We start from the raw sequence: 22,952 nt of genomic DNA, 5'->3' as shown, positions 1-22,952 counted from the left end.
GCAGGAGCAACACCAGATGTTATGAACGTCTGGCAGAGCAAAGCTGATGACTACTCGATAGTTCAGTGTGCCATGCTTTACGGCTTAGAACCGGGTCTTCAACAACGTTTTGAACGTCATGGAGCATATGAGATGTTCCAGGAGTTGAAGTTAATATTTCAAGCAAATGTCCGGATTGAGAGAGATGAAGTCTCCAATAAGTTCTATAGCTGCAAGATGGAGGAGAGTAGTTCTGTCAGTGAACATATACTCAAAATGTCTGGGTATCATAATCACTTGACTCAACTGGGGGTTAATCTTCCTATTGATAGTGTCATTGACAGAGTTCTTCAATCACTGCCACCAAGCTACAAAAGCTTCGTGATGAACTATGATATGCAAGGGATGAATAAGACTATTCCTGAGCTCTTCGCAATGCTAAAAGCCGCGGAGGTAGAAATCAAGAAGGAGCATCAAGTGTTGATGGTCAATAAGACCACCAGTTTCAAGAAAAAGGGCAAAGGGAAGAAGAAAGGGAACTTCAAGAAGAACAGCAAACAAGTTGCTGCTCAGGAGAAGAAACCCAAGTCTGGACCTAAGCCTGAGACTTAGTGCTTCTACTGCATGCAGACTGGTCACTGGAAGCGGAACTACCCCAAGTATTTGACGGATAAGAAGGATGGCAAAGTGAACAAAGGTATATGTGATATACATGCTATTGATGTGTACCTTACTAATACTCGCAGTAGCACCTGGGTTTTTGATACTGGTCCTGTTGCTAACATTTGCAACTCGAAACAGGGGCTACGGATAAAGTGAAGATTGGCTAAGGACGAGGTGACGATGCGCGTGGGAAATGGTTCCAAAGTCGATGTGATCGCGGTCGGCACGCTACCTCTATATCTCCCTGCGGGATTAGTATTAGACCTAAATAATTGTTATTTGGTGCCAGCGTTGAGCATGAACATTATATCTGGATCTTGTTTGATGCGAGACGGTTATTCATTTAAATCAGAGAATAATGGTTGTTCTATTTGTATGAGTAATATCTTTTATGGTCATGCACCCTTGAAGAGTGGTCTATTTTTGATGAATCTCGATATTAGTGATACACATATTCATAATGTTGAAATCAAAAGATGCAGAGTTGATAATGATAGTGCAACTTATTTGTGGCACTGCCATTCAGGTCATATCGGTGTAAAGCACATGAAGAAACTCCATACTGATGGACTTTTGGAACCACTTGATTATGAATCACTTGGTACTTGTGAACCGTGCCTCATGGGTAAGATGACTAAAACGCCGTTCTCTAGTACTATGGAGAGAGCAACGGATTTGTTGGAAATCATACATACAGATGTATGTGGTCCCATGAATGTTGAGGCTCGTGGCGGATATCATTATTTTCTCACCTTCACATATGATTTAAGCAGATATGGGTATATCTACTTAATGAAACATAAGTCTGAAATATTTGAAAAGTTCAAAGAATTTCAGAGTGAAGTTGAAAATCATCGTAACAAGAAAATAAAGTTTCTACGATCTGATCATGGAGGAGAATATTTGAGTTACGAGTTTGGTCTACATTTGAAACAATGCGGAATAGTTTCGCAACTCACGCCACCCGGAACACAACAACGTAATGGTGTGTCCGAACGTCATAATCGTACTTTATTAGATATGGTGCGATCTATGATGTCTCTTACTGATTTACCGTTATCGTTTTGGGGTTATGCTTTAGAGACGGCTGCATTCACATTAAATAGGACACCATCGAAATCCATTGAGACGATGCCTTATGAACTGTGGTTTGGCAAGAAACCAAAGTTGTCGTTTCTGAAAGTTTGGGGCTGCGATGCTTATGTGAAAAAGCTTCAACCTGATAAGCTCGAACCCAAATCGGAGAAATGTGTCTTCATAGGATACCCAAAGGAGACTGTTGGGTACACCTTCTATCACAGAGCCGAAGGCAAGACTTTTGTTGCTAAATTCGGAGTTTTTCTAGAGAAGGAGTTTCTCTCGAAAGAAGTGAGTGGGAGAAAAGTAGAACTTGATGAGGTAACTATACCTGCTCTCTTATTGGAAAGTAGTACATCACAGAAACCGGTTTCTGTGACACCTACACCAATTAGTGAGGAAGATAATGATAATGATCATGAAACTTCAGATCAAGTTACTACCGAACCTCGTAGATCAACCAGAGTAAGATCCTCACCAGAGTGGTACGGTAATCCTGTTCTGGAAGTCATGCTACTAGATCATAATGAACCTACGAACTATGAAGAAGCGATGGTGAGCCCAGATTCCGCAAAATGGCTAGAAGCCATGAAATCTGAGATGGGATCCATGTATGAGAACAAAGTGTGGACTTTGGTTGACTTTCCCGTTGATCGGCAAGCAATTGAGAATAAATGGATCTTCAAGAAGAAGACTGACGCTGACGGTAATGTTACTGTCTATAAAGCTCGACTTGTTGCAAAAGGTTTTTGACAAGTTCAAGGGATTGACTACGATGAGACCTTCTCACCCGTAGCGATGCTTAAGTCTGTCCGAATCATGTTAGCAATTGCCGCATTTTATGATTATGAAATTTGGCAAATGGATGTCAAAACTGCATTCCTGAATGGATTTCTAGAAGAAGAGTTGTATATGATGCAACCAGAAGGTTTTGTCGATCCAAAGGGAGCTAACAAAGTGTGCAAGCTCCAGCGATCCATTTATGAACTGGTGCAAGCCTCTCGGAGTTGGAATAAACGCTTTGATAGTGTGATCAAAGCATTTGGTTTTGTACAGACTTTTGGAGAAGCCTATATTTACAAGAAAGTGAGTGGGAGCTCTGTAGCATTTCTGATATTATATGTGGATGACATATTATTGATTGGAAATAATATAGAATTTCTGGATAGCATAAAGGGATACTTGAATAAGAGTTTTTCAATGAAAGACCTCGGTGAAGCTGCTTACATATTGGGCATTAAGATCTATAGAGATAGATCAAGACGCTTAATTGGACTTTCACAAAGCACATACCTTGACAAGGTTTTGAAGAAGTTCAAAATGGATCAAGCAAAGAAAGGGTTCTTGCCTGTGTTACAAGGTGTGAAGTTGAGTAAGACTCAATGTCCGACCACCACAGAAGATAGAGAGAAAATGAAAGATGTTCCCTATGCTTCATCCATAGGCTCTATCATGTATGCAATGCTGTGTACCAGACCTGATGTGTGCCTTGCTATAAGTCTAGCAGGGAGGTACCAAAGTAATCCAAGAGTGGATCACAGGACAGCGGTCAAGAACATCCTGAAATACCTGAAAAGGACTAAGGATATGTTTCTCATATATGGAGGTGACAAAGAGCTCATCGTAAATGGTTACGTTGATGCAAGATTTGACACTGATCCGGACGATTCTAAATCGCAAACCGGATACGTATATTTACTAAACGGAGGAGCTGTTAGTTGGTGCGGTTCAAAACAAAGCGTCGTGGCGGGATCTACATGTGAAGCAGAATACATAGCTGCTTCAGAAGCGGCAAATGAAGGAGTCTGGATGAAGGATTTCATATCCGATCTAGGTGTCATACCTAGTGCATGGGGTCCAATGAAAATCTTTTGTGACAATACTGGTGCAATTGCCTTGGCAAAGGAATCCAGGTTTCACAAGAGAACCAAGCACATCAAGAGACGCTTCAATTCCATTCGGGATTTAGTCCAAGTGGGAGACATAGAAATTTGCAAGATACATACGGATCTGAATGTGGCAGACCCGCTGACTAAGCCTCTTCCACGAGCAAAACATGATCAGCACCAAGGCTCCATGGGTGTTAGAATCATTACTGTGTAATCTAGATTATTAACTCTAGTGCAAGTGGGAGACTGAAGGAAATATGCCCTAGAGGCAATAATAAAGTTATTATTTATTTCCTTATATCATGATAAATGTTTATTATTCATGCTAGAATTGTATTAACCGGAAACATAATACATGTGTGAATACATAGACAAACATAGTGTCACTAGTATGCCTCTACTTGACTAGCTCGTTGATCGAAGATGGTTAAGTTTCCTAACCATAGACATGAGTTTTTATTTGATTAACGGGATCACATCATTAGGAGAATGATGTGATTGACTTGAGCCATTTCGTTAGCTTAGCACTTGATCATTTAGTTTGTTGCTATTGCTTTCTTCATGACTTATACATGTTCCTATGACTATGAGATTATGCAACTCCCGTTTACCGGAGGAACACTTTGTGTGCTACCAAACGTCACAACGTAACTGGGTGATTATAAAGGTGCTCTACAGGTGTCTCCGAAGGTACTTGTTGGGTTGGCATATTTCGAGATTAGGATTGTCACTCCGATTGTCGGAGAGGTATCTCTGGGCCCTCTCGGTAATGCACATCACATAAGCCTTGCAAGCATTGCAACTAATAAGATTAGGTGCAGGATGATGTATTACGGAACGAGTAAAGAGACTTGCCTGTAACGAGATTGAACTAGGTATTGAGATACCGACGATCAAATCTCGGGCAAGTAACATACCGATGACAAAGGGAACAACGTATGTTGTTATGCGATCTGACCGATAAAAGATCTTCGTAGAATATGTAGGAGCCAATATGAGCATCCAGGTTCCGCTATTGGTTATTGACCAGAGACGTGTCTCGGTCATGTCTACATTGTTCTCGAACCCGTAGGGTCCGCACGCTTAACGTTACGATGACAGTTTCATTATGAGTTTATATATTTTGATGTACCGAAGGTTGTTCGGAGTCCCGGATATGATCACGAACATGACGAAGAGTCTTGAAATGGTCGAGACATAAAGATCGATATATTGGATGGCTATATTCAGACACCGGAAGTGTTTCGGGTGATTTCGGAAAAAAACCGGAGTGCCGGAAGGGTTACCGGAACCCCCCGGGGAAGTATTGGGCCTTAGTGGGCCTGAGGGGAGAGAGAGGGCAGCAGCCGAGGAGGTGGCGCGCCCCCTCCCATGGGGAGTCCGAATTGGACTAGGGGAGGGGGGCGCGGCCCCTCTTTCCCTCTCCCTCTCCCTCTCTTTCCTTCCCCCTTGTCTCTTCCTAGTTAGACTAGGAAAGGGGAGTCCTACTCCTACTAGGAGGAGGACTCCCCCCTCCTTGGCGCGCCCCAAGGGCCGGCCGGCCTCTCCCCCTTGCTCCTTTATATACACGGGCAGGGGGGCACCTCTAGACACACAAGTTGATCTTCGTGATCGTTCTCTTAGCCGTGTGCGGTGCCCCCCTCCACCATAATCCTCGATAATATTGTAGCGGTGCTTAGACGAAGCCCTGCGATGGTAGAACATCAAGATCGTCACCACGCCATCGTGCTGACGGAACTCTTCCCCGACACTTTGCTGGATCGGAGTCCGGGGATCGTCATCGAGCTGAACGTGTGCTAGAACTCGGAGGTGCCGTAGTTTCGGTGCTTGATCGGTCGGGCCGTGAAGACGTACGACTACATCAACCGCGTTGTGCTAAAGCTTCTGCTTCCGGTCTACGAGGGTACGTAGACAACACTCTCCCCTCTCGTTGCTATGCATCACCATGATCTTGCGTGTGCGTAGGAAAATTTTAAAATTACTACGTTCCCCAACACCGACGTCCTCTCTGAGCTAATCTCAATCAATCCACATATCGCCCTACTACAAGAGTCCAAACTTGACACGCTACCGGATCCAAAACTAAGCTCATTCACGCCCCTTCAGCTTGATCAAGTTTTTACCTTACCTGCTGTAGGCACTGCGGGTGGCACCATCACTGCCGTTAACTCCGCCATGTTTCAAGTGATCTCCTTCTCTCACCTCTCTTTCTCCTCAACCCTGATACTGCGCTCAACGACAACTGACCGTAACATAGCCATCACTAACATTTACGCCCCTTCCTCACGCGCTCTCAAGCAACAATTCTTTGATGAACTATCAGCTATCGCCCAACCATATGTTTCGCCCTGGCTACTCGTCGGTGACTTCAACCTCCTACGTTTCCCCTCAGACAAAAACAATGATGCGTTTAGACACACCGAGGCCAACGCTTTCAACCAAACAATTGATGAGCTTGCCCTCATCGAGTTACCACTTCTAGACCGCCAATTCACTTGGACTAACAACAGAACCACACCCACCCTAGAACGCATCGACCGCACCTTCTTCAACTTAGCCTGGGTTGATGCCTTCCCTAACTCCTCACTCACATCCCTCACGTGTTTCACGTCTGATCACGCCCCCCTCATCATTCACGTCACCACAACAATCCCGCGCTCAAATTTCTTTAAATTCGAATCTGCTTGGGCCAATTTGCAACCCTGCCGAGATATCATCTCCTCGGTTTGGGCCTCACATCGGCCCACTTCACCGCCCAACTCTGCCGCATCCCTCGCCGCACTGCTCAAACAAACTCGGGCCGCGCTTAAAAAATGGGCCCGCTCGCGCCTTCCCGCCCCCTCCGCGAATCTCGCTGCAAAATTGCCATCTCTGCTCTCGATCACGTAGAAGAATCTAGGACTCTCTCCCCACCAGAACAACTCACACGTACGATCATCGTTTCTCTCCTAAAAGGCACCATTCTAGAAAAAATGTCCTACTGGAAATGGTGTGCCAAAGTGTCCCGAGCAATTCATGGCGGTGAAAACTCCAGGTTCTTCCACATGTCCGCCTCACAACGGCTTCGAACAAACAAAATCTTCTCCCTCACTTGAGACGGCTCGGTTTTACCTCGCATCATCAAAAAGCTGACATCCTGTGAGAATTTTTTGTCACGCTCATCGGCTCTACTGCCTCCACGACTTGGCCTTTTCATCTCGCGTCGATCTATCCTCACCCCATACCTGGTCTTCATGCCCTTGACGCACATTTCACCGAAGATGAGATCAAATTGGCCTTCTTCCAAATGAACCCACAAGCAAGCCCCGGCCCCGATGGTTTCGGCCCATCCTTCTATAAAACCTTCTGGCCCCCTATCAAGCAGGTAATACTCTCCTTCTTCGCACAATTTCACCAAGGTGTGGCAGACACAGAGCGTCTAAATTGTGCCCACATCGCTCTCCTTCCAAAATCTGCCTCCTCACCCTCACCTGACGCCTTCAGACCAATTTCCTTGCAAAACTGCCTGGTCAAAGCTGTTGCCAAGGTCCTAACTTCGCATCTCAAACCCTTCATCCCTCATCTCGTCCATGGTAATCAGACTGGCTTCATTACTGGTAGGAACATTGCTGAAAACTACGTCTTTGCAGCAGATCTTATCTGCTCTTGTCACTCTCGCAAACGCCCAACCATGATCTTCAAACTTGATTCAGGAAGGCATTTGATTCGGTTGCTTGGAACGCCCTAGAAAAAATCCTGGCTGTCTGTGGCTTCTCCCAAACTTTTCGTGGTTGGATTCAAAATATCCTCCATACTGGCAAGACTGCCATCCTCCTAAACGGCATTCCAGGTCGTTGGATCCCATGTAAAAATGGCCTGCGTCAGGATGACCCAGCCTCCCCCTACCTCTTCCTAATTGTAGTCGATCTGCTCCAGCAACTTATCCTCCAGAACCCCGATCCCGATCTCCACCACCCCATCTTTACCCACCTGCCCCTACCATCCTCCAATACGCAGACGATACGTTGATCATCGCAAACGCCTCCCCCGCCATAGCTGCCACACTAAAAAAATCCTTCAGTACTTGCTCGAGCTACTGGCCTCATCATAAACTTCTCCAAAACCACCCTAGCAACCCTGCACGTAAATGAAAACCTAGCTGCCAACACTGCCCTCGCCATGGATTGCATGCGTGCCCCCCTTCCTCAAACCTATCTTGGACTTCCCCTCGCTCCGACCAAGCCTCCATCCACTGCCTTCGCCCCGTTAATTGAACGATCCCGAAAACTTCTCACTGGTTGGCGTGCCAAGCTCCTAGATAGAGGCGATCGACTCATCCTCATCTCGGCCGTTCTTGACTCCCTACTTACATACTTTATGTCTGTCTTTCGCATCCCAAAAAAACCCTAAAAATCATTGATTCCCTGAGAAGATCCATTTTCTGGGCTGGTGAGGATGCTTGCTCGGGTGCCAAATGCCTGATTGCGTGGAAAAATGTTTGCACGCCAAAAAAATTCGGTGGGTTAGGGCTGAAAAATCTACAGGTTCAAAATAATTGTCTCCTAATGAAGTTTGCTGTCAAAGCTCTCCCATCCACACCATCACCGTGGCTAGATTGGCTAGAGCTACAACACCCCAATGCCCTAGTCTCCTCGGGCCCCCAAACCTCTTTTCTATGCCGCATGATTGCTCAACAAATCCCAACCTTACAGTCAATTTCCTTTGTTTTAACAAACAGTGGAACGCACACTTACTTCTGGTTAGACACCTGGCTTACCCCAAAACCCCTAGCTACCACCTACCCACACCGCTTCTCACACTGAACACTACAGCTGGTTAAAGTGGCTAACATCTTGCGTTTCGGTCTCGAAACAAACCTCCGTAATTGTCTCTCTCTCACAGCAGAAACAGAGCTGGTCTCGCTTTTGGCTGTTTTGTAGGACTTCGCGCCTTCGTCAGAGGAAGATCAACGGTTCCTCCTCAAGGGTCATGACTTCTCCACCAAGCAAGCTTACAGCACCATTATGGCAAGGCCAGAAACGGACCTCATTGCTCCTCTCATCTGGAACACCAAGGCTCCACGCAAGATTAAGATCTTCGCTTGGCTACTCTTCAAGGATCGCCTAAACACCACCGTGAATCTTACTCACAAGAACATAATCCCCTCGGACTTATGCACACGGTGTGCCACGCTACCGGAGGACTCCATTCACCTCTTCATTTCTTGCCCCCTCGCCAATAGAATCTGGCAGCGAGTTGGCATTCTGCCACAGGATGAAGACCTCAATGAACTTTGGGACGTTCCACTACCTCACCACCTGCCCAAGAATGCATGGCCCTTCGTCCTTCTTGCGCTACTCTCTAGCATATGGGCCGCGCGAAATGATATGCTCTTTAGAAATGTTGATCAATGTTCTGTAATAACTATTAGAAACCTAGTAGCAGACTTGGATGTCGGGTCACACCGTCTTGTTGATACGGGTGACAAGGAGGACGTCTCCTCGTGGTGTACCTACCTCTCTGCACGATGCATTGTGCCTCTGTAATCTGGTTCTGTTGTTTCTACAGCCGTTTTGAGCAATATATTCAGGTGGGGAGCTCCCCTCCCCCCTCCCCCCGGTGATTCTCAAAAAAAAAAGAGTCATGAATCCATTATGATGGCTTTTGGTTAAAACACATTACTGTCCGCCGATAAAATGGTGGCTTACAAAACATTCCAAACTTGATGTGGAGCCATACATGCGTACACAAAAATTGATTCTAGAAAAAAGGATCGCATTTGTGAGACTGGTCATAGTGGGGAGTAACTTATACTAGTGTCATGCATATGACATTAGTCTAAATTACTACCTTCATAGTGCAAAATAACATAGTAGTAGTGTCATAGATGGCTTCATTTATTAGTTTGTAGACTCATCTTGTATTGGGAAGCGCTATGTTACAGTAACATATCATGTTACTATTTTTCATTAACTATTTGTCACATAAGTAAAAATTTCTTAAAATGCGTTATGTTACTCGCTAAGTTACTTCCACTATGACTAGCCTGATTGGTGCTGCTGTCCACCGACAAAGACAATTAGTTCGTTAATTAGTATCCAATGATTAGCGAAATCAGAAAATAAGGGTGCCGACGCAGATAGTATAACACAGCCATAATCGGCGGCGGGTGTGCCCAGCGCGTTCGCACCTCGCTCATCGAGCAGCCCAGTGTGGTACAAGTTGGGCAGTGGAGAGAGTTGGCGGACCTCGGCCAGATCGGGAACGGGTGTAGTGCATTTTAGATACTCACGTATATAGTCAAGTGGTCGGCTGCCCTGTGCCACTACGGCACCGCCCGGGTTGCATACAGCGGCTTCAATACAACTAGGTAAAATCCGAATATGAAGAACATTAACTGCGTGGTCGCTGATCCCCTTTTGCATATACGAATCCGAATAAGCAAGTTTTCGTGATGTTGTGTCGCTATGTTGGCCATGTCTTAGCGTGTATCAAACCTTTTCTTCTTGCTTGAACCTACCTTATATTGAATTCAAAGGGCCTCATTTTAAGGCCGGGCAAGCGTCTTCGCTCTAAAATAAATAATGTTACATGACAGACGGTCACATTTTAGCCTAAAATGCCAACAAACAATTGATTTATCTATGTGTTTGCTATATTTTCAGTTTTATTCTTGATTCATGTTCCTAATTTTATTTCCCATCTTGAACTCTATGTGGATATCATGTTGAGGACGATCTTATTTCTTATGAGAACAAAAGGTTGTTATTGCATTAGATTTTTCTTCTTCTGAAACTTTGTTAAGGTAGATCCAAGTGTGTACAATTCATATTCCCGGCTCGATCTGAAGTTTTACTGGCCCACATGATTTTTTGTGTGAAAAAGATCATATCTATTATAAAGATTCACGTATAATAAAAATTATATCGAGGTCCATGGACCACCGAACGACCACTGCTGCCGTCAGAACGAGCCGCCGACGCACCGCTGTCGCCACTCTCATACCGGAGCCGGCTTGACCTTTTCGATAACAGCCGAGAACTCTTTTTGCAGGTGCCCCTAAGGACCAGCATCCCAGAGCCTCAGTCGTCGCCGTTGAATCCTTGAATCGATCTGAAGAACGTGACACTAAATATCGCTGTTGCGTATGCACGGTGAGAAACTCTAACGTCGCTACCCCGAGGAGCTGGCGGGAATCTACATGGGAGCTCCATCTAATCCGTTCCAACGGACAAATTTGAGAAGGATAGGAGCCACTGACTCAAAGAATAAGTGTCGTCGTCCGTCCAAACGCTGCCCTGTGAGGACTAAAACCATACTTATCTACTAGCCAGCCGGATCCAAGGCACTAGACATCCCTTCCCCACCACTGGCCGCCGGAGCGGCGAGCAGAGGGATGGTGAATCCACGGATTCACCGGTGAAGATCAAAGGGGAGAAAAGCTTTCCCCAGTCAGGTTGCACTAATTGGAAACACTCCACCATACATGTTTTGCATCCCTCATTGTTGAGGTATGTTTTAAACGCAAATGATAAGTACCATATTTGAGGCACTGGCCCTGACTTTTTTAAATTAAAGTTGCCATTCAAAAAGAAAAAATAAACCCAAAAAAACTGAAATTTATCATCTAAAAAGAGTAGTTGCCATACTTGATAACTAAAGTTGTCATCCTCGCGTCATTAAACTTTTCATAAAAAAGTTCGGGGTTGCTATATGTTTGTGCCACACGTGTGACACTTATCAGGGTTCATTTTAAAATATATTGTTTGTCAATATTACGTCACCAAACAGAGTTTTGTCCTTTCTTTATTTTTTCTGTAAAAGATAAACAGAATTTTCTTCCAATAGGTGTGGTACCGAGAACAGATCACTTTCTAGCTAACGAACTAACACTGCCAAATTTAGACACAAAACAAGATGATCAGCGCGTAACAAGATTGTTACGTGCCCGCGTCCCCGTCTCCATGTGGCGCTTACTCGCTCTCCTCCAGTGGCCAAGTGGCATTTCAGCTCAACTGCTCACGTATATAATCCATGAGCGCTCAAGCTAATTCTCGCATCGATCCTCACCTGGTCGTCTCCGTCCTGTGGAGCTAGCTCGTTGGCTCATGGAGTTCGTCGCCTTGACCGTGACAGTGCCCGAATACGTGCTCGACGAGCAGGGCTTCGAGGCTCACAGCCGCCGGCACAGAACTAGCGGGGCCTTCTTCGCCAGGTCACGGCCGGAGCAGAATGCCGCTGCCGACGATGCCGTGAGAGCTGCCGGCTGCTACTCCGGCGTCAGACGAGGCCATAGCTGGCCTGCGCGTGCCGGCGGCAGGCGAGATGAGGGAGGACGGCTGCGCGGTGTGCCTCGAGGACTTGGAGGGTGGCGACGACGACAAGCTCAGGGCCATGCCCTGCTCCCACTGCTTCCACCAGCGGTGCATCTTCCGGTGGCTCCGGGTCAGCCGGGTCTGCCCCTGCTGCCGCTTCCCGCTGCCGTCCGCCGACGAGCAGCGCCTCCTGGTCCTGGACGAGCAGGCGACGGGCCCCAGCGCCCGAGCTGAAACCAACTGACGATTGATTTGATAATTTCTTGATTTATGTATCTATGTATTGACAAATTAAGGATCAACATGGACTGGTTCTGAGCCATGATGAGATTTATTAAGAAATGAAGAAATGGTTACATGAACAAGGGTCTCTGTTCTACTTACATCCTTTTCAGGCCAATCAGCATGAGCGCGTTACACACTAGACCTAGTTACCGAGTTAAGGAAAGGAGGAATATTAGCAAAAAAAATGTACATAGTCTATGAACAATCCCCAGAGAACCAAAATTCGGCATGCCATCGATCTCCGACAGAAAGAACAATCCAACAATCCTGTTCCTTCCCTCAGTCTTCAGTGGGGAGGTGCCAAGAAGTGATCACTGCACGTCTTCAGTGAAGGCCCTGTAGATGAAGTCCCTGAACCTCTTGCAGTACTGCTTGGGGTCGACGGCCGATATGGAGTTGGGATCATACAGCTGAGATTTGTAGGCGTGCTCCAGCTTCTTGCTGATGTCGTAGTCTTGCAGGATGTCGATGATGCCGAAGAAGAGGACCACCTCCCGAAATTCTCCCGTGGGATCACCGATGAGCGGCGACTCGCTCTCGGGGTTCCGCACAACGTTCTCCACCCTCGACTGCATGGCGATCCCCAGTTTCGCTGATAATTTCCTGCAAAGATCATAGCATGTTGTGAGACTTGGAAGATTCTTCAGCTGAGAGAAGTCATCTTTCAGTTAGTATAGTTGGTTTGTAAGCACTGCTTAGTTGTTCAGCAACAGGGTGATATCATGTTCAACTGAAGAAGTGCATCACATTGATTTACCTTTTCTAAAATGCCTAGTTTTCTTACATTTATACTTACTAAACCCAATATTGTCATGTCATCATTTATTAAAAAATAAAATAAAATGGTACATTGGAACGGAGGACATACTTATTTTGCTCAGAATCTTCAGCACCACCGTTGTCAGCATTGCCGTTAACTGTAACAGCAAAGAAGGAGATGATTTTCAGGCTATTTGAATTCGGAATAACCATTTCCCAGAGTAGTGTTAAACGTGCAATCATAAGAAACAAAATATTCCATGGGGGATCATATCCTTACATCGATCTTTGAAGTGAATGCCAACCAAAAGACTATAGTCCATGATCCTCTCCTGCTCTAGTAACTCACAATCTTTGTCCACTTGCCTGGTAATTAAGAAGCACAAACCATGATACAATGGATGGTTAAGTCTCACTTTGTGTTTCCTCTCACGTTTTTAAGAACCTCCCATAGGGCTTGCTTTGCATTTTTGTGACATTTAAAGCATATGATAATACTACTAGTATTCCATCATAACCGGATGACACAACAAAGCATGTGCACGCAATTCGACATTTGTAAACATTCACCTGCAAAACTCCTGGAACCAAGATCCCCCTAACCGGAAAATGAAGTTGAGATCAAGATCCTTCAAAGTGGTGTGCTCATCGATTTGATCAAGGGGCTTGTCAGTCATGCGACCTTGTGATGATCCTTTCAAATCGAAACGCCGATGAATCCCATAGTGAGAGCAGAAAAGATTCCCCATTATAACAAACCGAACCTGAATGAAGTAGCAACAAAAGATGAGCAGATGCTCAGGCATATTTCATCCTTGGTGGTCATTCTTCAATGAATTCATGTATTTTCAGTGTATCCAAACCTTTTTCTGAATAGCTCCAGTGATTTTAACGCAGTGCAGACCAAAGAACTTAGTCACTAGGGTATGTTCAAAATTGCGGACATGCTTATAATAGGCTGGAAGCATCCTAAGAAGCACCTGATCATCATAACACACAAACCACAAAATCAGATCTTAAAATGACATGTTCAATGATATCCTAATCTTGAAAGCTAGCTAACTGATTGAGGCGAGGAGTGAACAAAGTTATAAGGAGCCTACTTTAACTTCTGATTTCTTCATTGTCTTGATCATGTACTTGTCATCGTTGGTGAGGTAGAAGAAGCTTCCACTCTTTCCAGGTGATGATAGTTCCCGAAGCGCGTCGTCGCCGCAGATGGAGATCATGTAGTCCGCTGGGTCGACGTCAAAGAGCTTGCGCAAGGTCCTGGAGCGAAATCGCACAAGAACAAGAATTACATCATATAAATTGCTTGTCATGCAGAGATGGCAAGCACCCCCTCAGTCTTCGAAAGCTGATCTTTTGGGCATTTCGTGCGGTCTTCAAGATGTAACTCTGACCATTAAACTTATTGAAGTATAACTACAAAATACTTAAACCCGTTATAGTTAATGAAAGTTATTTTCAAGACAAATCCATACGTATGATTTGGACAAGTCAAGTGATATATTATTTATATAATGTTATCATGTATAACTAAATAGGTGATTAAAGTTCTAAAAATTGGGCCATCAGTACGACCAAAATGTCATCATGTATAACTAAATAGGTGATTCTCATTAACATATTTCTATCAAGATATAAGCAATCAACTCAACATGCAACCATGCATGGGAAAAAGTTCACCTCAACATGCAACCATGCATTGATACAATCTTTCAATTATATTTTGCTACTTATATTGAATAATTTGTTTTTTTGCCAAATATTCAACATTTTTTTTACAACTACACAATAACTAAAAACAACAAATCATATGTATTTTCGGTTTCAGTTTTCTTATTGTTAATCCAACTATATAAGTATCTCATAAAACTAAATCCTATTGAAATATATTGCAACTGATTCCCGAAGCAACGTGTGGGGTATTTAGTATTTTTAAAGACTGAAGGTAGTACTATTGTTGTAGTCAATGATAAACACTGCTATAATCAATCTAAGGGTTCTCACCTCTACTCCCTCCGTTTCTAAATATAAAACCTTTTAGAGATTTCGAAGCGGAGTACATACGGATGTTTAGAGTATAGATTTACTCATTTTGCTCCGTATGTAGTATTGGAATCTCTAAAATGTCTTATACTCCCTCCGTTCCGAATTACTTGTCTTAGATTTGTCTAGATACGGATGTATCAAACACTAAAATGAGTCTAGATACATCCGTATCTAGACAAATACAAGACAAGTAATTCGGAACGGAGGGAGTATTTAGGAATGGAGCGAGTAACAAACTTACGGTCATTTCAGTAGGTACCCCACAATTTTCATATGGTTGAAAAATATTTCAGTGGCACATGAAAAAAATCAAAGAAAACCCAGAAATTTCTCAAATTTTGGTTGGATGCAGTCAAATATTGGTCACCTGATCAAAGTGAAAAGTAAAAAAAAATAAAAAAAAATTGGAACCATTTCGGACCTGAAGACCAGTGGGCAGTAGTCCTTCCACCGGAAATCGCATGACTGGTGAGGCGGCGTGTGCTTGGATCCTTCAGGAGGAAACCTGGTCCACACCTTCTCCTTGGGATCAAACGCCGATGACTTGAGATCCAGCGAGTTGGGCGCCGAATGCCTCCCCACGGCATGCCTGATCGAACCCCAAAGAAATTCAGTTCATGCATGGTGATGGTGATCGTTTCCTCTCAATGCGATCGAGAGAGAGAGAGAGAGAGAGAGAGAGAGAGAGAGAGAGAGGTTGGATTCATGGCGGCGGCGCACCTGATGCCAAGCTGGAGGTTGAGCATGAGCTCGTAGTTCTTGTGGCCCTTGGATATGGTCTCCCCCTGCTTCTTGGCCGGCTTGGGCGGCGCGCGCATGCACGACGTCGCCCGCAGCCACGCCCTTTCCACGGACGCCGCCCTGGCCTGGGCCTCCTCGCTGCTCATGCTGGACTGGGCCTGCGCCTGGGCATGGGCCTGCGCCTGGGCCTCCTCCCCCTCGGCGGCGAGGTCCATGTCAATCGACGACACGCTGCTCCTCGACCTCCTCCCTTGGATTTGCTCCGGCTCCGGCGGCCGCCACACCGGCTTCTTCAGCACCGCCTCCACCCCGGGCCACGTCACGATCTTCTCCGATGGTAGCAGCGACGCCGCCTTGCCCTCCGTCACCGCCAGCTCCCCCAGCAGCTTCGTGATCGCCTCCCGCGGCTCCCGCGGCGGCATCGGCACGGCCGGCCCGCCGGACGGCGGGTAGAACACGCCGCCCATTGCGTTCGTCTCGCCGGACGCCTGCTGGCACCACACGCCGATGTACATGCCGCCGTCCGCCCACCGGAACGTGCCCTGCCCCTTGGGCTTGGCGTCCTCCCACGCGCCGTCGTACCGGTCCCCGTCGGCCCATATCACGGTGCCGCACCCGTGCATCTCCCCGGCGCGCCACGTGCCGATGTACTCGTGCCCGTACCGCCAAATGTACCGCCCGTGCCCATCCTGCCGCCCGTCGCGCCAGTGCCCGTCGTAGACGTCGCCGTTGGCGTAGGCCTGCGTGCCGCGCCCGTGCCGGAAGTTGTTGGCCCAGTGGCCTGCGAACGTGTCCCCGAACTCGCCGATGTAGGTGCCGTGGCCGTGCATGTAGCCGCCGGCGAGGTCGCCCTCGTAGGTGGCGCCGGAGGCCCAGGAGAACTTGCCGCGCCCGGACGCGCGCCCCTGGCGCCACGAACCCTCGTACATGCTGCCGTCCGTCCATAAAAACTTGCCGGAGCCGTCCGGGAGATCGCCGCGCACGCTGCCCTGGTAGAAGTCGCCGCTGGGGAGCAGCTGCTCCGAGTGGGTCTCCGGGCCCGCCTCCTCCTCGTCGTCTTCCTCCTCCTCGTCGCTGTCTTCCTCGTTGTCCTCGATGTCATCGCCGCCCGTGGCATCGTCGTCGTTTTCGACGACGTCGTAGCCGTAGATGGTGTTGGAGGAGGCGACGGAGAGGGCGACTGCGGGGTCGCCGTCGAGGGCGGGGCTGGTGGCGGGGAAGACGGAGCTGCCGCGGCGGATGGCCATGGTGGTGTTGAGCTTGCGGATGCCCGCCTCCCAGAGCCGGCTGGCCGGAGGCGGGAGCTGGTTCATCTTGGCCCCCGACATGGTGGCGTGACGTGACATGCACGTAGTGATCGATCGAGTAGAGTTATGTTGTGTTATTAGCAACTAAAAGAAGAAGGATGCGCGCGGCAACGAGAACGAGAACGAGGTCATGGTCAGGACGACGTCGGAGGAGGAAGCCATGGCGAGTGTTTTGGGCGAGGGACGCCGGAGAGGGAAATTAATGCTGGAGGCGGAGAGGACTTGTCGGGGAGGAGGAGAGCTGGACATTTGTACGGAGCCCAGGCGTTGAAACTTATCTTTTTAAAGCATTGTCTTACTTAACATGCACTCGTGCATATATTATGGACGACAAATCTGCCATGCTCTCGCCTCTTTGGCTTGGCTGAGAGATGGGTGTCGATCGAGGGGATCGCCTCTTGATGTACTAGTACATGCAACTGATATGGACATACCACATGTAAAGGCTTAAAATGGACCAAAGTGTTATAAAGGGCATAAAATTTCGGAAATTGTTTTTGGAGGCCGAACTCCATGAAGGCCTTCAAATGCAAATTTCAAAATCGTGAAAATTCATATTTTTACATTTTTAAAATTCTAAAAGAAAATACAGAGATAGATGAAGGCATAGTGCATAAGTGTGTAAATTTTCAGGACGAAATACGTTGAAATGAGAGGATGAAATACAAATTCATAGTATGGGAGGATGAATAGTATCATGTGTTAAAAAGTTCAAGATTTGTACAGGATGTAAGGCATATGTGTGTAAAATTTCAAGATGAAATACGTTAATATGCAATCCGTACAAAAAAGACAAATTCATAGTATGGGAGGATGAATAGTATCATGTGTTAAAAAAGTTCAAGATTTGTCTGTCAAAAAACACAAATCTTGAGCTTTTTAACACATGATGAATTTCATGTGTTAAAAAGTTTAAGATTTGTCAAAAAAAACTAATCTTAAACTTTTTAACACATGATACTATTCATCCTCCCATACTCTGAATTTTTGTTTTTTGTATGGATCGCATATCAACGTATTTCATCTTGAAATTTTACACACATATACCTTACATCCTTGTGTTACTTGTACAGTTTTTTTTTCAAAAAAAAATCAAACAGAATTTTTGGAATTTTGAATCTTTATTAAAAAAACCGGACTCCATGGCGGCCGAGAGCCAAAATGCTATTCTCATAAAATTTAGACTCATTGTTATATAGTAAAAAAACTATTTTTCGGTGTCAAATGGGTAAACAAAATATAAGACAATGTTAAATAAGAAATTCTTTCATATACCCAGTGGCGGCGCCACGGTAGAGGCGACTATGGTCGGCCGCCCCAGGTAGCCGAAATCAGCGTATACAAAAATACGGTTCATTCTGTACATAGGCTAATACATGTGGGGTTTGCACTAGATAGAACGGCCACACAAAGCCTAGCCTATAGCCCCAAACTAGTTAGAGCATCTCCAGCCGTTGGCCCCCCAGGGGGTGCCCAAAATCGCCCCCTGGGGGTGAGCCGGCGCAAAAACTCGGCCTGGGGCCGAGTTGGCCCTTAGCCGCCGGTCCTAGGGCCGTCCCCAAGCGTGTTCAAAAAAATTTAAATATGTTGCAAAGTTCAAAGTTCGGCGAAGTTCGGCATATATTACATTTAAAAATCGGGTTTTTATTACATATATAATGAAAAAAAGAACTGGCTAAAAGCGGAGTAGTTGCCGTCGTCGTCGCCGCCGTCGTCGTCGTCCGGCTTCTCCTCCTTGACGCGGCCGTCCCTGGTGGACCCCTGGCCGGCGTCGCCTATGCGGGCTGGTGGCGGCGGCGCGGCGTCGTCGTCGTTGTCCTTGATGACGAAGATTCCTCCCTCGTCGCAGCCCCGGCGGCGCTGCGCGAATCACCGCAGGGCAGCGCACTGGCGCTCCCTCGCCATTTTCAGGGAGTCCGCGCGCGCCCATTCTAGGGCCGCGTCGTTGTCGAGCTCGACATCGGCGTCGTGCTCCGTCTTCACCACGGGGAGGCCCGGCTCTGTCTTCACCGGCGCCAGACCCGGCTCCGTCTTGGGCTTGACGAAGCGCGGAGGAGCCGACGAGGGGGCGCGCCGGCCGCCCTCATTGATGACAATGCCGACGCTGCGAGTGCGCAGGCCGAGCGGCGTCTCCGCCGCGGGCTCGGCCTTGACGTCGAGCAGCGCCGGAGTGCAGGACGAGTGTGAGGAAGAGCGGGAGGAGGAGGAAGAAGAGGAGGTGCCGAACCTCCTGGGCAACCATTGCCCGTCGCGTCGGCGGTGAGCCGTGGCCGTGGCAGCCGCCCTCGCCGGGGGGGGGGGGGGGGGTATGCCAACGGCGGGTCATTGTCGCCCTCGAGGTACGTCAGAACGCCCTCAAGGGTCCGGCCGGGGACACCCCACCACAGGCGGCGTCCGTCACTGTTCTTCGGTCCGGCCACAACCGGCGCGCCATTGGTGGACGCCAGCCTCTGCTGCTGCCGGCGCTGGAAGAACGCTGTCCACGCCGCTGTGTTGTCGGCGACATACTCGGGGAGGGCGAGCGGGGCGTCGGTGAGGGAGGCGCGCACGACGTCGACCTCGTCGGCGAAGTAGCCCGGTTTCGCCACGGCGTCGAGCAACGGGGGAATGGGCACTCCCCCGTTGCTGAGTCTCCACCCTATTGGCCCGGCGCGCATGTCCGGCGGCGCCGGAATGTTCGCCTGGAACAGGATCCAAGACTCCTGTTTGCGAAGCAATCGGCGGCCGAAGCCGTTGTCCGCGGCCTCATCGCCGGGGAATCGCTCGGCCATCGGGAGAGGGAGGGAGGGAGAGGGAGGGCTCGGCGGCGGCGCTCGGGAGAGGTAGAGGGCGGGCTAGGGCTGGTGTGGCTGGTGTAGTCAGAGGCGAGGGAGGCCACCGGCTTATATAGCGGCGCCGCCCCGTGTGTACACGTGCGAGGGAGGGGAGGCGTCGGCGCGCCGCCCCGTGAACGCACCGCCCGTGAGGAATCACTGGTAAGGCTGATCGGCGGCAGCCTTGCCATTGATTTCCCGCGGGAAACCGATGCGTTCGGGGAAGAAGACGCGCGGTGTCGCTGACGCGGCGGGCCCGCGGCTCTTTCGCGCCAAAACCGCTTGTCCCGGCGCCCCCGAGCGCCCCCCAGCGCGCCGGGTTCGGCCTGGATCCGCTGGCGCTAAATTCAGCCCAGGCCGGCAAAAATCGGACTCCTGGAGGCGCGACTGGGCCGATTTTTCAACGCCGGCACGAAAAAAACGCCTGAAAAGGCCTTTCTGGAAGCGCGGATGGAGATGCTCTTAGCACGACTGCACGAGCAGAGCACCTACGTGCAGACACTCGCAGAAAAATCCCCGAACCCCGAACCCTGATCCAGCCAGGCAGCCAGCAAGACTGCGAGCGTAACCTAGCCGTCGCTGGCTCGCCCCGGTCGGCTCGCTGCCACAGAGCTCCGCCTCGCCGGGCCGCTGGCCGCCCGGCACCTGATCCAGATTCACGGATAGGGGAACCAAAAGAAGCAATCCCAGTCAGCGGCGGTAGAGCATCGAGCTCGTGCAAACGTGCATGAGCTGCAGTTTGTAAAATCAGCGAGCGCAACCAGCAGGTAGTCTAATCTATTTTGTTTCTGATGTTGATCTTCAATTTCTAGCCAACTATTGTACATTGTTAGTGTTGGACATGGTGATGTTATGAACTTGTAATGTAGGGAATCTTCAAAAGAATGAAACCAATTGCTTCCATCGCTACAAGATTGAAATATTCAATGAGGTGCTTGATATATTTTTTTTGTGAGGACTGCATCTATGTACTCAGTCGACTTCAATCCAGAAATTATGTCACCTACTTGTCGAGAATCTCGAACTATTCTGAATCATTGGTTATGTTAATTTTCTAATGCATCTAATTTCATATTTGAATTTTATGAGATTTGGTTCAACGTGTTTGCATTTGTCAATCAAAAAATTTATACCTTAAATGTTTCGTCCCGGCTAAGTTCAATTCCGATCCGCCACTGTATATAACTACCGTTGGTGTAGAAATAATGATATTAACGTTGCACATGCTCTTTGCATGGCGGATTTGGAAGCAACAAATTGTTACTATCCTCGATGATGACTTGATGAGAGGCCGGGCATTGCTAGTGTACTTCATAGGTTGGGGTCCTACTAAGTGAGTTGTTTTTTTTCTATCAATGCAGCAAGATACAAATATGTCTTCTTTTAAGAAGAAGAAGATGAAAACCACACATTTTTTATCGTGTATGCTGTATGGATACTGATCATCTTAGAGCAACACGTGTCCTATGATTTTTCATCGTCGGATGGTGGCCGCTGGTCGGAGAAGTGGATCAAAAATGGAAGGCATGCAAACTGCCAAAAAAGGAAACCATGCATGCATGTAGAAGCGGCCAAAAAGAGAAACCATGCCAAACTGAGACTTGGACAACACATTGCTCCTGGTGGTTGTTAACGATGGAGAAAAGTCTCACTTTTGGACCATTCGCTTACAAGTGGAGAAAAGGGGGCAAAATATTTTGTGTCACAGTATGTCTTGAGATTAATCGGGAGTGATATATCAAAACTAAATTGGAGTAAGTCACATAAATCACTCAAAGAATTCACTCTGATGAACGCCCTATTCACTTTTGCTGTCGTAGCATTTGTTCTGCTATTCTGCTTGTGCTTTTGTTTTAGCTGTTTTGCTTTGTGAAACCTGATGCCGGGTGTAGTAGGTCTAGCTCTTCTTAATTTTTTTTTATAGTCAGGTTTTCGTTCCACAACGCCCGTGCTGATTGTGGGCAATGCGGGGTGGGTTGATAGTGACTGAACTCGCTCTTCCCCTTTCGTAGAATCCATCTACTGCCAACAAATACATTCTTTATTTTCTCTTTTGTTGTGTGTTGAAAATTAGCACACAAATGCATTTGTGATTAATTGATAACTGCAGCGGAAATAAAGTAATCTCAGCATCATATCATGTACTAACTCAAGGATCGTTGCTTAGCAGAATATATGAAGGAAGAAAATGTTAAGCAGCAGGCAAGACACTCCTCAGCCTAGTGTCTTGTGGTAGAAGTAAGTTTCTGAACAGCACCAAGCATCAACAAGAGACACCAGATTTACGTGGAAAACCCCTCAACTTGAGGGGAAAAATCACAGGTCAAAGCCACCCAAATGCTCTTTCACTATTATGAAATGTGGATACAACAAGTTTTTCCCTAGACAACACTAGAGGATCTCATACATCAAGATTTCTGAATCTTAGATGAACACAACAAGATTTGAGGCTCAAGAACTAGGGATTGAAACAATCTCACCAAAGATGATGGAACCGAAGCTTGAGGGAGGCAAGGTAATGGATCTGGACCATCACAACCTTGGGGAGGAGCTCCCTTTGCTTCTTCCTTCAATCTTCCTCTTCTTCCCCTGCTCTCTTGGTTTTTTTCTCTCTTCTTCTTTTTTGAAGGATGAACTAATTTCCGTCACACTTGGTGATGGCTGCTGGATGGAGGGTAAAGCATCCCCATCCACTCATGTACAAAGTCCAAAATGATCCTAGGTCATAACCCTAATGGGTAGTGGGCTTCTGCACCTTTTTGAGCTGCCTAAAAGTCCTTAAATGATCATCTCCTCACAGCCCAAATGAGGAGGATATCCCAACAAATCTCCCCCTCCGACTCATGAGGGGGCACCACCATGCCCGCTACCTTGCAACATACTTGTAATTTCTCATTTGGCAATATCTTAGTCATCATATCCGAACCATTTTCGTCGGTATGGATCTTCTCAAGTTTCAGCAACTTGGAACTCATGGCATCTCGAATCCAATGGTACCTCACATCAATGTGCTTGGTTCGAGAGTGATAACTTGAATTCTTGGCAAGATGAATAGCACTCTGACTGTCACAAAACAGAACATACTTCTCT

At 47.3% G+C, this 22,952-nt stretch overlaps 1 protein-coding gene and 1 pseudogene across 1 annotated transcript; one reads left to right on the top strand and one right to left on the bottom strand.

Moving 5' to 3' along the window:
* The first annotated feature begins 11,547 nt into the window (after positions 1–11,547).
* LOC147975147 (E3 ubiquitin-protein ligase SGR9, amyloplastic-like) lies at positions 11,548–12,151 on the top strand (annotated as a pseudogene).
* A 34-nt stretch (positions 12,152–12,185) lies between these two features.
* LOC125553670 (uncharacterized) lies at positions 12,186–17,269 on the bottom strand. The gene is made up of 8 exons (XM_048717421.2): positions 15,722–17,269; positions 15,423–15,590; positions 14,050–14,215; positions 13,810–13,926; positions 13,517–13,710; positions 13,227–13,312; positions 13,056–13,104; positions 12,186–12,790 (listed from the first exon to the last, which is right to left on the bottom strand). The coding sequence occupies exons 1-8, from the start codon at positions 17,086–17,088 to the stop codon at positions 12,499–12,501; spliced, it is 2,439 nt and encodes an 812-aa protein (XP_048573378.1). The 5' UTR covers positions 17,089–17,269; the 3' UTR covers positions 12,186–12,498.
* Positions 17,270–22,952: the final 5,683 nt, after the last annotated feature.

The sequence above is a fragment of the Triticum urartu genome, chromosome 4A (genome assembly GCF_056163025.1).
Source record: "Triticum urartu cultivar PI428250 chromosome 4A, HENAU_Tu73, whole genome shotgun sequence".
Lineage (NCBI taxonomy): Eukaryota > Viridiplantae > Streptophyta > Magnoliopsida > Poales > Poaceae > Triticum > Triticum urartu.
The sequence above is the reverse complement of the archived record's forward strand: the minus strand, read 5'-3'. Positions and strand labels throughout refer to the sequence as shown.

Excerpts from the sequence above, each read along its gene's own strand:
- LOC125553670 (XM_048717421.2), bottom strand. The coding sequence starts at position 17,088 with ATGTCACGTCACGCCACCATGTCGGGGGCCAAGATGAACCAGCTCCCG. Across the intron at positions 14,216-15,422 it reads TACTGCCCACTGGTCTTCAG|GACCTTGCGCAAGCTCTTTG; the intron begins GTCCGAAATGGT and ends ATTTCGCTCCAG. Across the intron at positions 13,105-13,226 it reads CATTCACTTCAAAGATCGAT|TTAACGGCAATGCTGACAAC; the intron begins GTAAGGATATGA and ends TTGCTGTTACAG.